Source organism: Lissotriton vulgaris, chromosome 9 (assembly GCF_964263255.1).
Source record: "Lissotriton vulgaris chromosome 9, aLisVul1.2, whole genome shotgun sequence".
In the NCBI taxonomy this organism is placed as follows: domain Eukaryota; kingdom Metazoa; phylum Chordata; class Amphibia; order Caudata; family Salamandridae; genus Lissotriton; species Lissotriton vulgaris.
Window position 1 is genome coordinate 1,045,887,260 of NC_141697.1, and position 13,028 is coordinate 1,045,900,287.

At 40.3% G+C, this 13,028-nt stretch overlaps 1 protein-coding gene across 1 annotated transcript in view; it reads left to right on the forward strand.

Annotated features, from left to right (window-relative positions):
* Nucleotides 1-13,028, forward strand: part of PPARG (peroxisome proliferator activated receptor gamma) — a 219,712-nt gene that overhangs the window by 170,924 nt on the left and 35,760 nt on the right. Inside the window, exon 6 of the mRNA XM_086938962.1 lies at nt 6,124-6,574. Within this exon, the coding sequence (XP_086795088.1) occupies nt 6,124-6,574 (451 nt within the window). The remainder of the gene's footprint in view (nt 1-6,123; nt 6,575-13,028) is intronic.

The window sequence follows — 13,028 nt, forward strand, 5'->3', positions numbered from 1 at the left end:
AAACACAAATCTGACCTCTATCACTGAAGATTATCAAACATTATCCTCCTAGATCAGCAGAATTTAAAAAGAATGATGGAAAGAAAAAACTACAAAAGACTTAAAGAAGGATGCAAAGAAGGAAGGAAAAAAAAAAAACTATTTCAGAATTCCCTCAGAGAGACCAATTTCCAGAAATATAGCCGGATTCGCTTGCTTCATCCACTCGCTTAGCACTGTTAGGGACAGGGTTCGAAGTGGAGGTACTTTATTTTTCTAGCTACACCCTTGCTTGAAATAATAGTACTATCACTTATTTTTAGGACTGTTCTACTACTAATGGAAAATGCCAGCACTTAGAGGGGCTATATATATTTTTTATTATGTTCGTATCAGCACTTCACACAAGTAATTATAACTCTTTTTTCATAAAGCGATTTAAACAACAGTTCTGCTGTTTGTACGCACTGTAGATAGTAGGCATTACTATAACCACATTTACTCGTCCTCGGTTTATCAACCTCAGAGTATGGGAAGCTGAGCTAGCAATCGGGAGACTTGAACTCATAAAAAACATATCTCCACACATCAGTAGGGAGTTTTTAACTCTCTGTAACATTCTGGCAGCTATGAAGGTGTCCTCTAGCAGTGAAATACAGTACCAGAACTTATCAAAAGGGCTTTCATATCTTTTAATGTGACAACACCATATTTTCTCCAAGCCTGCCATAGGAATGGAGTAGTATTTGCACTCCCTATCATGTTTGCTACAGTGTCAATGCAACTCTACCAGCACCATTGTTAGGTCATCTGCATCTTCCATTAGTAACTCATGTTTTATCACTTCTTTGTAGAGAGCCCTCATCAAATCATGATCAATAGAATATATGTGTGTGTGTGTGTGTATATATATATATATATATATATATATATATATATATATATATATATATATATATATATATATATATATATATATATATATACATATGTACATAGATATAATAATGCTTCTGTGCTTCTGCCCATTTCTTTTGATCTATCTTGGGCTCTCTAACCAACTAGTGCCTTTTAACCATGGTAAATACAACTTGACCCCTTCCACGAACAATTTACTACATGTAAAAGGTACTTTCCACAGCTACACGTATCTACAATCTATTCAAGGGGCAAAAAAGACAAAAACTCTATCCTCTTTTGATACAAATCAGAGCTAAAGTCCATTTGTAACAGCAAAAACGCACTGTGCTCTGGGTTAGAAGTGTTGTTCATTCTTGTTTAGCAATTCTCTGGTTTTCTGCAATTAAACTAAATCATTCATTTTCGACGTGACCTTCTTCTGGCCAAAAACAACAGCATTCAAACACCCCATACAAGTAAACATTGGAAAAAAGCCCGGACCTGTGTGTGTGTGTCACTGGCAAACGTTGATCAGCTATATAATGAACATAACCCAGCCCACCACAATCATTAGAAACAAGTTTGTCTTTATGTTGTGCTATGAGATATTATTCTATTACTATATGCAGGCACCAGACCGCCCATAGAAGTACTTATACTCACCAATAAGTGATCAGTAAAGAATAATTATGGCCACAAGACTCAAATGGCATTGGGTGATAATGAACCCCAAAATGAGTGGGCGCATTAATAAATTGAGATAGTACATCCTTTGTGTGTGTGTATGTGGGGGGTGTCTTTTGTGTTTGTCATGCAGAGCTGTGATTGCATACCATAATGCAGATGTTTCAGACTTCACGTATCTGGCTTGACCAGTGATAGGTAAGCCATCCATATTGCATGGATTTCACAGTGATTGAGGATGCCACATATCTATAACATTGGCTACATAATACTGAAGGATCAAGCAGAAGGTAAACATGGACAGATGAAGAGCACCCAAAGGAACAAAAGAAGTAAAGCTACCACCAAAAACCCTGACAACATTCTAGAACTCATCTATACCTCACATGCAAAACATGCAGCCTTCTTCAAGGCTGGCCGGTTTCTTTTATCAAACAAAGCAGCTTCACATTGATATTGATTAATGTCCTGCCATGGGTGCTTAGCCATAAATTCAACTATAACAAAAGTTACATAGCCTCAGCTTGCTACATTTTTTAAAACCTATGACCTGCCACCCACTCCAAGACAGCGCTGTCATATTTTGGGCATGGGGACCATCACTACATTTTCCTACCCAAGACCTCCTGGCAATCCCAGGACCTGTGCCAAGTCGCAGGCAGGGAAATTACATAAAGACCCCCCTGTGCAGGGAGAGAAATCCTGGCAAGTTGGGGGGGTCATTGATTTTCAAAAAAACCTCCCACTTTACGGCTTTATTCTAGGAAAAGCAAACACGTTTTCCAAGTGGAACCATTATGTAATATCCTCATGTCATGTCATTATGTTCTCTGTACCTTGCTGCTCAGACATTGTGAGTGTTCCAGTTAGAATGTTAGTGTGAGTGGAATGCTTGGGTGCCTGTGTGCGAGGTTGCCAGTTGTGAGATGGGCTGAGCAGCGAGGAGGCTGCTCTTGATGGGGCTTACTGTATCTACTTCAAATAACTTAATAAACTTCAACTCCTTCTACCTGGCCACGTCTACTTGTGACTCCTGAACATGTGGGACTAGCCCACTACATTTTTGGCGACGATCTGGAGCTCATCTCACACTAAAGGTAGTTGGATACAAAATAAAGATGGGGAGTACGCAGGACTATGTGTTGAAAAGGACCTACTACATGTAACGATGAAGAGCATCAAGAGCAACAAGAATCAAGTAAGAAAGCGAAAAGAAACTGTTCAAGCATGCCTTGCAGCCCCACCAGTGTCCACTACACAGGACAGCCAGCCAAGGCATGCTGTGTCATCACCTTGAAATCTTATACATATTCATATACGTTAAGAAAGGCTACCTACATCTTTCAGAAGGTCCTGTGCCACAACAAACATATACAGTGGCAACAACTGTCTACTGTGCCACAGGAAACAAATGTATTGTCTGAAGATGCAAAGTAACCTATTACTGTTTTAAGATGCTGCTTCTAGTGTGAGTGACATTGAAAAAGAAGCCTTCAACTTCATTCTGTCGGGAGTATATGAATCAAACCTTCATAGGTGTTTATCCGAGGGTTACTCATCTACGCTGGCTAATGAGGGACTTTTTCCATTCCTGATCCTTTGTGACATGCCTCTGTGCCTGCCATTCCTGTTTCACGAAGACGTCTCTTTGTGCTGCATCATGAGGTGCACACATCCACCGTGAGCCATCCGGCATCAGTGTGACAGCGTGCCGCCATCTTGGAATCGGCGTATCCAGCCATACTGGTCAGTTTTCACCCTCAGTGATGCACTTTTTATTTCAGCAAAATTGCCAACCACGTTCCGTTTTTCTGCAACAAAGCTATTTTTGTCTATACATTTTCATTGTTTGAATTCTGTGGTGACATTTGTAGTTCCTCCTCGCTCAAAATGGTTTCTGCCACTTTTCAAGTTTGCACACGTGGCGAGTTGGATGTTTTGCCCTCTACATGAATTAAGGTGCACAGCCATTCAAATAAGTGCATCTACGGTCACAACCCTTCGGTTGTAAGTTCTTCTTTTAGACACCATTTTTGTGACTTACAACTCTTGTGGTGGACTTCCTGTTTCTTGCTAACCTGAGTGCTAGTCGAATTTTACCGGTTGCCAACTAATAAGTGTTCTTCGGTCTTCACTTGGCATTGCATCACCTGTAACTTGTGGCAAGTCTCCTGGAGCTGTTCAACGCCTGTCCTTCAATTTTGCGGTGACAGGCACACCAGTGACATTTTATTTAGTCTCCTGGAGTTGTTCAACACCTGTCCCTTATTATCGCGCTTACAGAGCATATTTTAGTGTCATAGAACTAACTTTAAGCATATTATATGTGTGTTTTTGGCTTCCAGTACAGACAAAATGTTTGGTTTCACACAGTCTAAAAAAAAAAAAAAAAAGAAGCATTGTGTTTTTCTAGTGACATATTTGTGAGTTGTTTCAAATATTGTTATCCCTGTCTAGGGTTGGGAGTGGGTTTTTAGTCCCTTGACCCCACGTTCACATATTTTATCCCTGCCTAGGGATGGGAGTGGGTTTTAGTCCCATGTCCCCTTGTTTCAGATATTGTTATCCCTGCATAAGGGATAGGAGTGGGTTTCAGTCCCATTTCCCCTTGTTGCTAGATATTTTATCCCTGTCTAGGGATGTGAGTGGGTTTTTAGTCCCATGACCCCATGTTCACAGTTACTTACACTTGAGATGGGTATCAGTGTTCTCCCATCTAATCAGTTTAAAGGGGTGTTAGTCCCACCTTTGTTATTTTGGTGTTGGGTGTCAGTCTCTTCACATTGATGTACGTTGTCATGTGTGTGGGTAGTCATCTTTTGATGCCACACTGTGCTGCATCGGTTTTCCCATGCTGCACAAGTCCTTGGGCGTTAGTCCCATGTGATTTAATCTGTACATTTGGATGCCAGTCCCAAACATTGTTTTTTTTCACTTGGGTTTTAGTCCCACAGTGTCCCTCACATGAGGGGTGGCGTGTTGTGTTTTCGCCACATTCTTCTCAAGTGAGGAGTACTTCCTTAGGTGTCGTTCCACCCATTGTATTCTAGTCTGGGTTAAGTTTACCGTTTTCTTATGTCATGTGTGTTATGCTCACTTGTTGTATGTGAGTTCTTCTTGGTCGTCTTACACTTTTCTTTGTTCACGATTAAAGGAGGAGGATGGTGTTAGTGTGTTTTTCTATCCTTTCATCTTTCTTTCCTCGTTACTGTGTCTGTTTTCCCTCTCACGATGTATTTCATCATGCATCCTTGGGTTTATGGACTATTTACATCTCTTGTTCATTATTGTGTATAGTTGTTTTCATTTTAGTTTGGTTCTTTTTATTTTTTAGTATAAAAGGGATAGGATGTGTAATATCCTCATGTCATGTCATTATGTTCTCTGTATCCAGGTGATCAGCCAGTGTGAGTGTTCCAGTTAGAATATTAGTGTGAGTGAAATGCTTGGGTCCCTGTGTGTGAGGTTGTCAGTTGTGAGATGGGCTGAGCAGCTAGGAGGCTGCTCCTGGTGGGGCTTACTGTATCTACTTCTAAGAAATTAATAAACTTCATCTACTTCTACCTGACCACGTCTACAGCGTCTACTTGTGACTCCTGAACATGTGGGACCAGCCCACTCCACATTAGTTATGGCACCTGCTCAGAAAGGCTTCATTGCCTTCAATGAAGCCCCCACGATGTTGACTCCACTGAAGTTAGAGAGAGCCCCGTCTGCACAGCTGGGATATCTAAGTGTGGCAAGCGGCTTTTAGTCTTAGAGGCACTGGCCTCTGCCAGGTTGGTGGCCTCAAGGACCACTGCCTGCCTTACTATAAATGACCCGCACAGTCTCCTAAATCAGGCCAAGACTTTAGTGCGTGCCACTGTAAACATTACAAAAGCACAGCCTTAAAGTACTTTTTAACCCCTTCGCTGCTCATGATGAGCTCAGCTCGTCATGCAGTACACTGGTCGTGTGCTCATGACGAGCTGAGCTCGTCATGAAAAATGGAATATAACAATGTCCAGCACAGGAGAGGAATCAGCTTAGCAGTCATGTGTTAAAGTAAAACTGACTTTGAAAATCCAGATCATGACGGTCACATTGGTTCAGTCATCCTCAACACCAGCTTTATATGTGCTCCTACATTACCATCCTGCCTTTTCTGGTGCAATTTACAAAGAATTGTACTCTGTCATAGAGCCTCTTCAGAACAAGAGTCCACTGAACACATGCCAAAAAAGAATCCTCTTTGCAGTGGTGAATCTATTAGGAGCTACAATAATCTAAACAAGCTAGTGTAACTGCCCTCACAATTACACTCATGGCACAAAAGAAACATGATAGTTATGATTGCATAATCTTTTTATACTAATGGGCCTTCAAGACAAAAAAGGTAAAGCCTCAGAAAAAAGCCCTTAAAAATTCCAAATAAAGCAAGTTGCCTGTGAAGGTAATACAATCAGCCTGGTACCAATGGTTTCTAGTTTTTGACAAACTGAAATGTTAATTGACATTTGAATCACTTTTCTAAAATGACTGAAATTAATACATTACGGTTTTTATTTTATTTTCCAGCCCTTTGTCATTTATGACATGAATTCCTTAATGATGGGAGAAGATCAGATCAAGTCCCAACATCTAAGCCCGTTCCCGGAGCAAAATAAAGAAGTGGCTATCCGCATCTTCCAGCGATGTCAGTTCCGCTCAGTGGAGTCAGTCCGGGAGATCACTGAATTTGCCAAAAACATTCCTGGATTTGTGAGCCTTGACCTCAATGACCAAGTGACTCTCCTAAAGTATGGAGTCCATGAGATCATATTTACAATGCTGGCCTCGTTAATGAACAAAGATGGTCTTCTCATAGCCGACGGGCAAGGATTTATGACCAGGGAATTTTTGAAGAGCCTGAGAAAGCCTTTTTGTGACTTTATGGAGCCCAAATTTGAGTTTGCTGTGAAGTTCAATGCACTGGAACTGGATGACAGTGATCTAGCCATATTTGCATCTGTAATTATTCTTAGTGGAGGTAAGGCTAACATCTGCTAATTCTTTGAATATTCTAATCTTACTTTTGGGTTGGTTTGCGGCCTACCCTGGCTATGTGTACAACAACATAAGTGGAAGTAGATGGTACCGCTGTTGCCTGGATTTCTTTTATGCATATATAAGCCTCAATGCAGGGAAAACTACAGATATCATGTCTTTTTTTCTTCATCCATAAAGCAGTGAACAGTTTGCCCAGCAGTGCACTTCTCAAAAGTTTGCACTTTCTTCAATATTTGCGCCTTCGAATCTATCCATGCCAACCAATCTTGTTCCTCTTGAGTCACTTACAGAACCCGATTTATTTGAATAAGGAATGGGGGCGATGATTTTCTGCAATCTGGGCAATTCAGCATTTTAGATTTGGAACCCACCCCCAATTAAATTAATTTTATTTAAAATACATTTTTCCAGGCTTTTTTAGCAGTTTTGAACTAACTACTGGCGCAGTCCTAAGGCTGTTGGCTAATTTCTCTTTACGGAAGCACTCACCCTGCTGCCAATCTATCCTTCCAATGTCAGTTCTACTTCTCCCACTCTTCTTCCTTCTTTACCTAGTAAGCCTCCTACTCCTTTTTCTCTTCCTTATATGACTTTACTACTGCTCACCGCACACCTGATTTTGCCACTACCCCACCGCACTAAATTTTCACATTTCCCCTCTCTCACCGGATCATTTCTCTTCTCCCCACTCCTCTAATACACATTGGTCTCTGATCTCCTTGCCTCGCCCTCATTCTTCCTCTAGTTCACTCCCCTTTCTTACTTCTCCCCACCCCCTCACAATCATTTTTGCCAACCGAGTATGCTGTCCCCATATCTTTCCAGCGTTCTCTCCAAATGTTATGTGAATTTGCTCTTTCTACACTTTTTATTCTCATAATTGGTCAGTGGAGCAGTAACCTTTACTACAGCATTTTGATTATACCTAGAACACAAGGACACCTTTGCAAAGCTGGTTGCCAGTCTTCATTGTGATTGCATGTTTTTGTTTCAAGCTGAGGAGATGCATCCGAAAACTAGCAACCTATGTTTCCAAAAGTGCAAAACAGCCGCCAGTACCTTAGAGATCCATGAAAACTAGAGCTAGAATGGATTGCAGCTGGCAACATAGAAGTGAAGGGCGACCAATGCCTCTTCCAACCGCCACTAGCCCGAAGACATCAATTTTTTGGGGTTACATAGTTGATCTTCGAAGGTTTGAACATCCTGGGTGTACAGAACATTGATTTAGTTGACAGAATGGGGAAGTGGTTCTATTTAGTGAACTGGTGGTCTTGTTTGGACAATAACGTCGGAATTGTATGTATGTATGTATGAAGGATGTTTTTATAATGAAAAAGTAGTTATAGAGAAGTAACATGCACAGAGATGTATGTACATACAGTTATTACAGAGTCATTTTTTATCTTTAGTACAGGGAGAAGGTTGCAAAAAGAAATGGAAAAGGTGAAGCGGGAGTGGTACATGCATATGAGAGAGCGTAGGTTGTATGTAAGCTAAGAATGTGGGTGGCTTTAATGAAACGGGTAAATTCCTGATTTATTAACCTGAGGGAATTATCCTGGTATTATAATAGGAGACCCTGGCGCCCTTTGAAAAGGGAATGGGGAAGTAATTTTGGTGTTGAGTTACAAAGGGCTATAGGTTGCCGAACGAGGAGAGAAGCCTCGATTTTAAATTGGGGCATGTCTCACTCTGCATAATATTCTATTGAAAACAAGGTAGGCTACTACTAAATTGATTGTCAACTCGTTCTGAATTTTAAAGTTGTTTATTTTGTTTCATAATACGTTTCCACTACTTCCCTTATCCTATTATTTAGAAGGATGCAATAAGTGCAAAATAGCACTGATCCTCCCACACTTTTCCTTCTAAAGTGTATTGTAGAATCATTCTTAGGCATGTTTGCCCCAGTGTGGAGGTTTCTTCTACGACGTGTCCCCACGGTTTCTCTTCTTCACACTGCCCAGGCACAGTTAGTTTCACAGCTTTCCAAAGTACAGCTTTTACTGGAGCGAGAGTACTCATTCTTACCTCAGTGTTTGCTACTTCTAAATGTGGCAAATAACAGATATTATTTTACACAATAAATACAGGTGTGACTGTTACACAATGTATCCACCTGAGAAGGATGTAAACTTCTGGTGTTCTAAAAGGAATTCAGACTTGTGACCCATAAGTAACATCAGATGTCTACAGAGAGCATTTAACTATTTGAGCTCTCTTACCAGATAAATGCATTGCCAAATTTCGGCCCAGTTTTCCCAGAAAAGATGAAATAGAAAGTGTGGTGGTATAAAATTGTAAATAGTGTAAGGCTTTAGATGTAATAAGTTTTAGTAATAAAGGGACATGTTACCTTCACAAAGAACGTTGTGGGAGAAGCTAGAGATGTAATAAGAGGAAATGTAAGGGAGGAAAATAAAGTTCGTGGGATGCCTGCGAGATTAACAAATTAAGAAAAACATGATACATTGCAAAGATTGGAAGAAGGCAAAAAGCATATATACTCACAAAAAAGTGAAGCTACATGGGGTGCATTTCTGATTGTGAATACCCGTAAGTAAGTGGACATGATGGAAAGGGATTGAAGGAAGAATAAAGCATTACCAGAGTGTGTTGATGTTGTTCACTCATTAGGTATTCTAAAGCAACTTAAACTTAGCATAACTATGTCCAATAGCTTTTTGGCATCCAGTGTTGCCTAGCAAAGCTGCAACTATGCACCACAGACATATGATCTAATAAACCAGCCAAGTCTACTTCAATCAAACACAGTACCTCCAAAAAGACAGAATGTGAGCAAGGAGACCCCAGGGATTTTCAAAACATCGAAGGAGAACATGATATCCGGACTCCTATTGTTAGGTTTGTAAAATGTGTGGTTGTTTGAGAGTTCTGTCCAGAACGGATCCCTTTGGGCTAATATACAATCTCCAGATGGAAGTCTTTTGTTAGAGAGCAAATTGACCTTTTTGTTTATGGTAAATATGTATTGAATTAGAGAACCCAGGATCTGGACCAACATTGCATGTATCCATCAGGACCACTCCAATGCTACTCCAATTTAGAAAATACTAGTTGCAGACGCAATTTAAAGGGGACTCCATTACAATACATTAACCCCTTCGACGCTGATGACGAGCTCAGCTTGTCATGAAGTACACCTCTCTTACGCTCATGACGAGCTGAGCTCGTCATGAACCACGGGAATTTTTAAAAGTTCAGCGCACAGCGGGAAAATGCGCCGCACTGATGAGGTTAACCGTCCACACACCATATTCCTGTCCTATCACTTTCTGACTTTATGCTTATTTTGGACACTGTACAGTGCTCCGCTGCCTGTTGGCTAGGTTTGCACTATAAAAAATAACGTATACATATATACATGCATAGATATATACAGTTTCTCTCGAACATACATTAACATTGGTATTTGTATTGTAAATTGCAAGCTGGGGAAGGAATCCGGCAAAGAGGATGTTAGAAAAAAAGCTCCAATGTAAAAAACAAAGAGGCCCTCGTCTACTGAGACTGACAATCCACCTATCACTTCACTATGTCAGAGTGGAGTCCCACTCTCAGAATGGTGCTCAGGCCCAGATTTAATAAGTGCTCGTGCTACACGGCACATCAATAACATTTGACTCAAGATCTCACTTGACCCCAGGGGATACACTGGCACATTTAAGATCCTCTTGGTTTTCCATAAGACTTTTTCATGTAACTGTTTTTTCATATGACTAGCAATATCTGGGTTGTTTCTCACTATTGGAACCAACACAAGGCAAGCAGAACCTTTTCTATACTGGTCCCAACGTTGTGCAATAAACCAACTGACTCCCTATGCAGTATAATGAATTGACTGCATTTCTGAAAGTCTCTGAAGATTTTATTTTTCTGCCTCATCTTATTTAGGAGTTCTTTGGAGCTGTCTCCAACAAACAACATGGGTCCTTCGGGTGAACAAGAGCCCCATGCACAGATAGATAGATAGATAGATAGATAGATAGATAGATAGATAGATAGATAGATAGATAGATAGATAGATAGATAGATAGATAGATAGATAGATATGCAACCTTTCTGTAACACTTTTACTGCACCTCCAATCTGGCTGACATCATTTTAAACATGAACAGAATGACACTCAATTTGACCCATTTATTAAATGTAATATGTTTCTTGGAAAAGATGGTATACACTGAACGAAATAGTTTACCCCACCCTGCCTATTGCAATCGTTGTTGCATCATCCCCATTCGTCTAAAAACTCTTGTCTCGCCATGATCATGCTTGCCACATGTTGCAAGTATCGGCCTTCATTAAGATATAATTATGAACAGTTAGGAAAGTCTGTTTTACTGACAACATAATACAGGGCTGCATGTTATAGCGCTATGTTATGACTTAGTCCATAAAGGTGTGTATGAACTATTTTCCTGTCACATATGCTAGGATTTTTACTCCTGCAACCTTCAGACTAGAAGCAGAAATCTGTAACTGGAGAGTTAACTGAACACTGAGCTATCTTGTATTGTAAATTGAATATCTTGTTTGATTTTGATTTACTAGAGAAGTGTCCTTCATTTCTGCTGCCTCATCCAATGTATGTAGTGTGTTCTTTTCAGAGGCATGGGCTGTGGAGGGTGTAATAGGCAGTAGTAAGTCTTTCCCCACAGATTTGGTGATGAACAGCACCAGTCTTCATTTTCATGGCAGACAGTATGGCTCTCTCTTTGTGCCAAGCAACATTTTTTCCAATAAGGACCCAAAACTCAATGAGGATGTGAAAGTGGTTTCTCCTTCCTTATCAGTTCTACAGATGCAGGGTAAACCCTGCAGCTGAGTAAAAAACGTAATCAAAAAGCTACTTTGTGTAGAGAAACCGCCTTTTTATACCTGACTAGCCTTGCCTAAGACAATCAAAAATGAACAAAAAGATTACAAATGATAAAACATTAATTGAAAAAGCATTAAAACATAAAGTAACATAATACAACACTTAACTGTTAAAAAGATACATGAAAAAGAATACCTAACTAACCGTGATAAGAGAAGTCCAAATGAACAAAAACTACACAAAAAACTCTACTTATATGGTTGCTATGTTCAACATTTCATGTATGTATGTAAGTATGCAGTATTCTAAAGCACAATTCTATCCAAAAAGAGAGTGAATCACTGTATAGAGTGAAAGACCAGCATAAAGTTAACCAGTGATAGGAGAGGTACCCAGTTTGTGGACGGTTAATGCATTCTGATGTAATATTCAATAAAAGATAACATATTCAACTCTTTCCTAGATTGGAGTAGGGTTGGGGTGGTCCTGATGGGGATGTTTCTTCAGATCATAGGTGCATAGATGGAAAAGTCCTGTTTCCTTGTTTTTCCTTTTTTACATTTCTTAGTCTCCTATCTGATGGTATCATGACTGCAGCTGTTCTCAAAAACCACTATAGACTGTGCGCTTGGCTGCAAGATAAGTGGGGGCTCTTGTCATTTAGGCTTTGTAAATGATGCTGATGGTTTTAAAGATGGTGTGGGCATGCAGTAGTAATTAATTGAGCTCCCAAAGGATGGGGGTTAATGGTGATATTTCTTCAGGCCATAGACGAGACATGCTTTGGAATATAGGACTACCCCAAAACAGTGTCAGTCTGGAGTCTGGGAGGCTATGGGCCAGGACATTACCTCCAGATGCAAGAGTGTAAGGGCTTCAACAGTTGTTCTGTAGTCATTTTCTGGAAGAAATGGTTTCACTTTCTTTAGGAAAGAGAGCTGTTACTAGACGGTTTGTTTATTATAGGCATTGTGTTCTTTGAGGGTGAGGTTGATGTCCAGGATGAATCCAAGTGACTTGGCATTCAGTGAATGTTGGGGTTTGATGCTGTCAAGGTTCATGTCACTGAGCCAGGCATGTACTGTTTCTTGTTTGTTGTTCTTGGCAAATACCAGGACTTCCCTTTTGGTAGGATCGAGCATCAGGTAAGCACTGGACGTCTACTCTGCATGATCTGCAGACAGTGTTTCAAGCTTTGAATGTCTGAAGCAGAGAACACTTTCTTGGAAAGGGTATTCAAGAAACAGGGTTATATTTAATTTTGAATTACCTTCTACTCTCAGTGTTAACAGAGGTTTATTCCCTATGCAGAGGATGTTAATCACTTTTTTTCGCCTGCCATGCAATCACAGGCCCAAACTGTGGGAATGATGAAGGAAAGGGAAGTTTCCATCTGTTAAATGCCTGGACAAACATGTCAACTTCTCCTGTCTGATTAATGTGTTAACCAATGAACTTTAGAATATATTCAAGCAACTGTAGTCAGGTGAGCATTCTATATGGCTGCGTCAATCTCAGCATTTCCTAGAGGTTGCTAAATGGTCGTGCTTCCTTTATGGATTCAGGAGAATTCAAAAGTGCATGTCAGAGG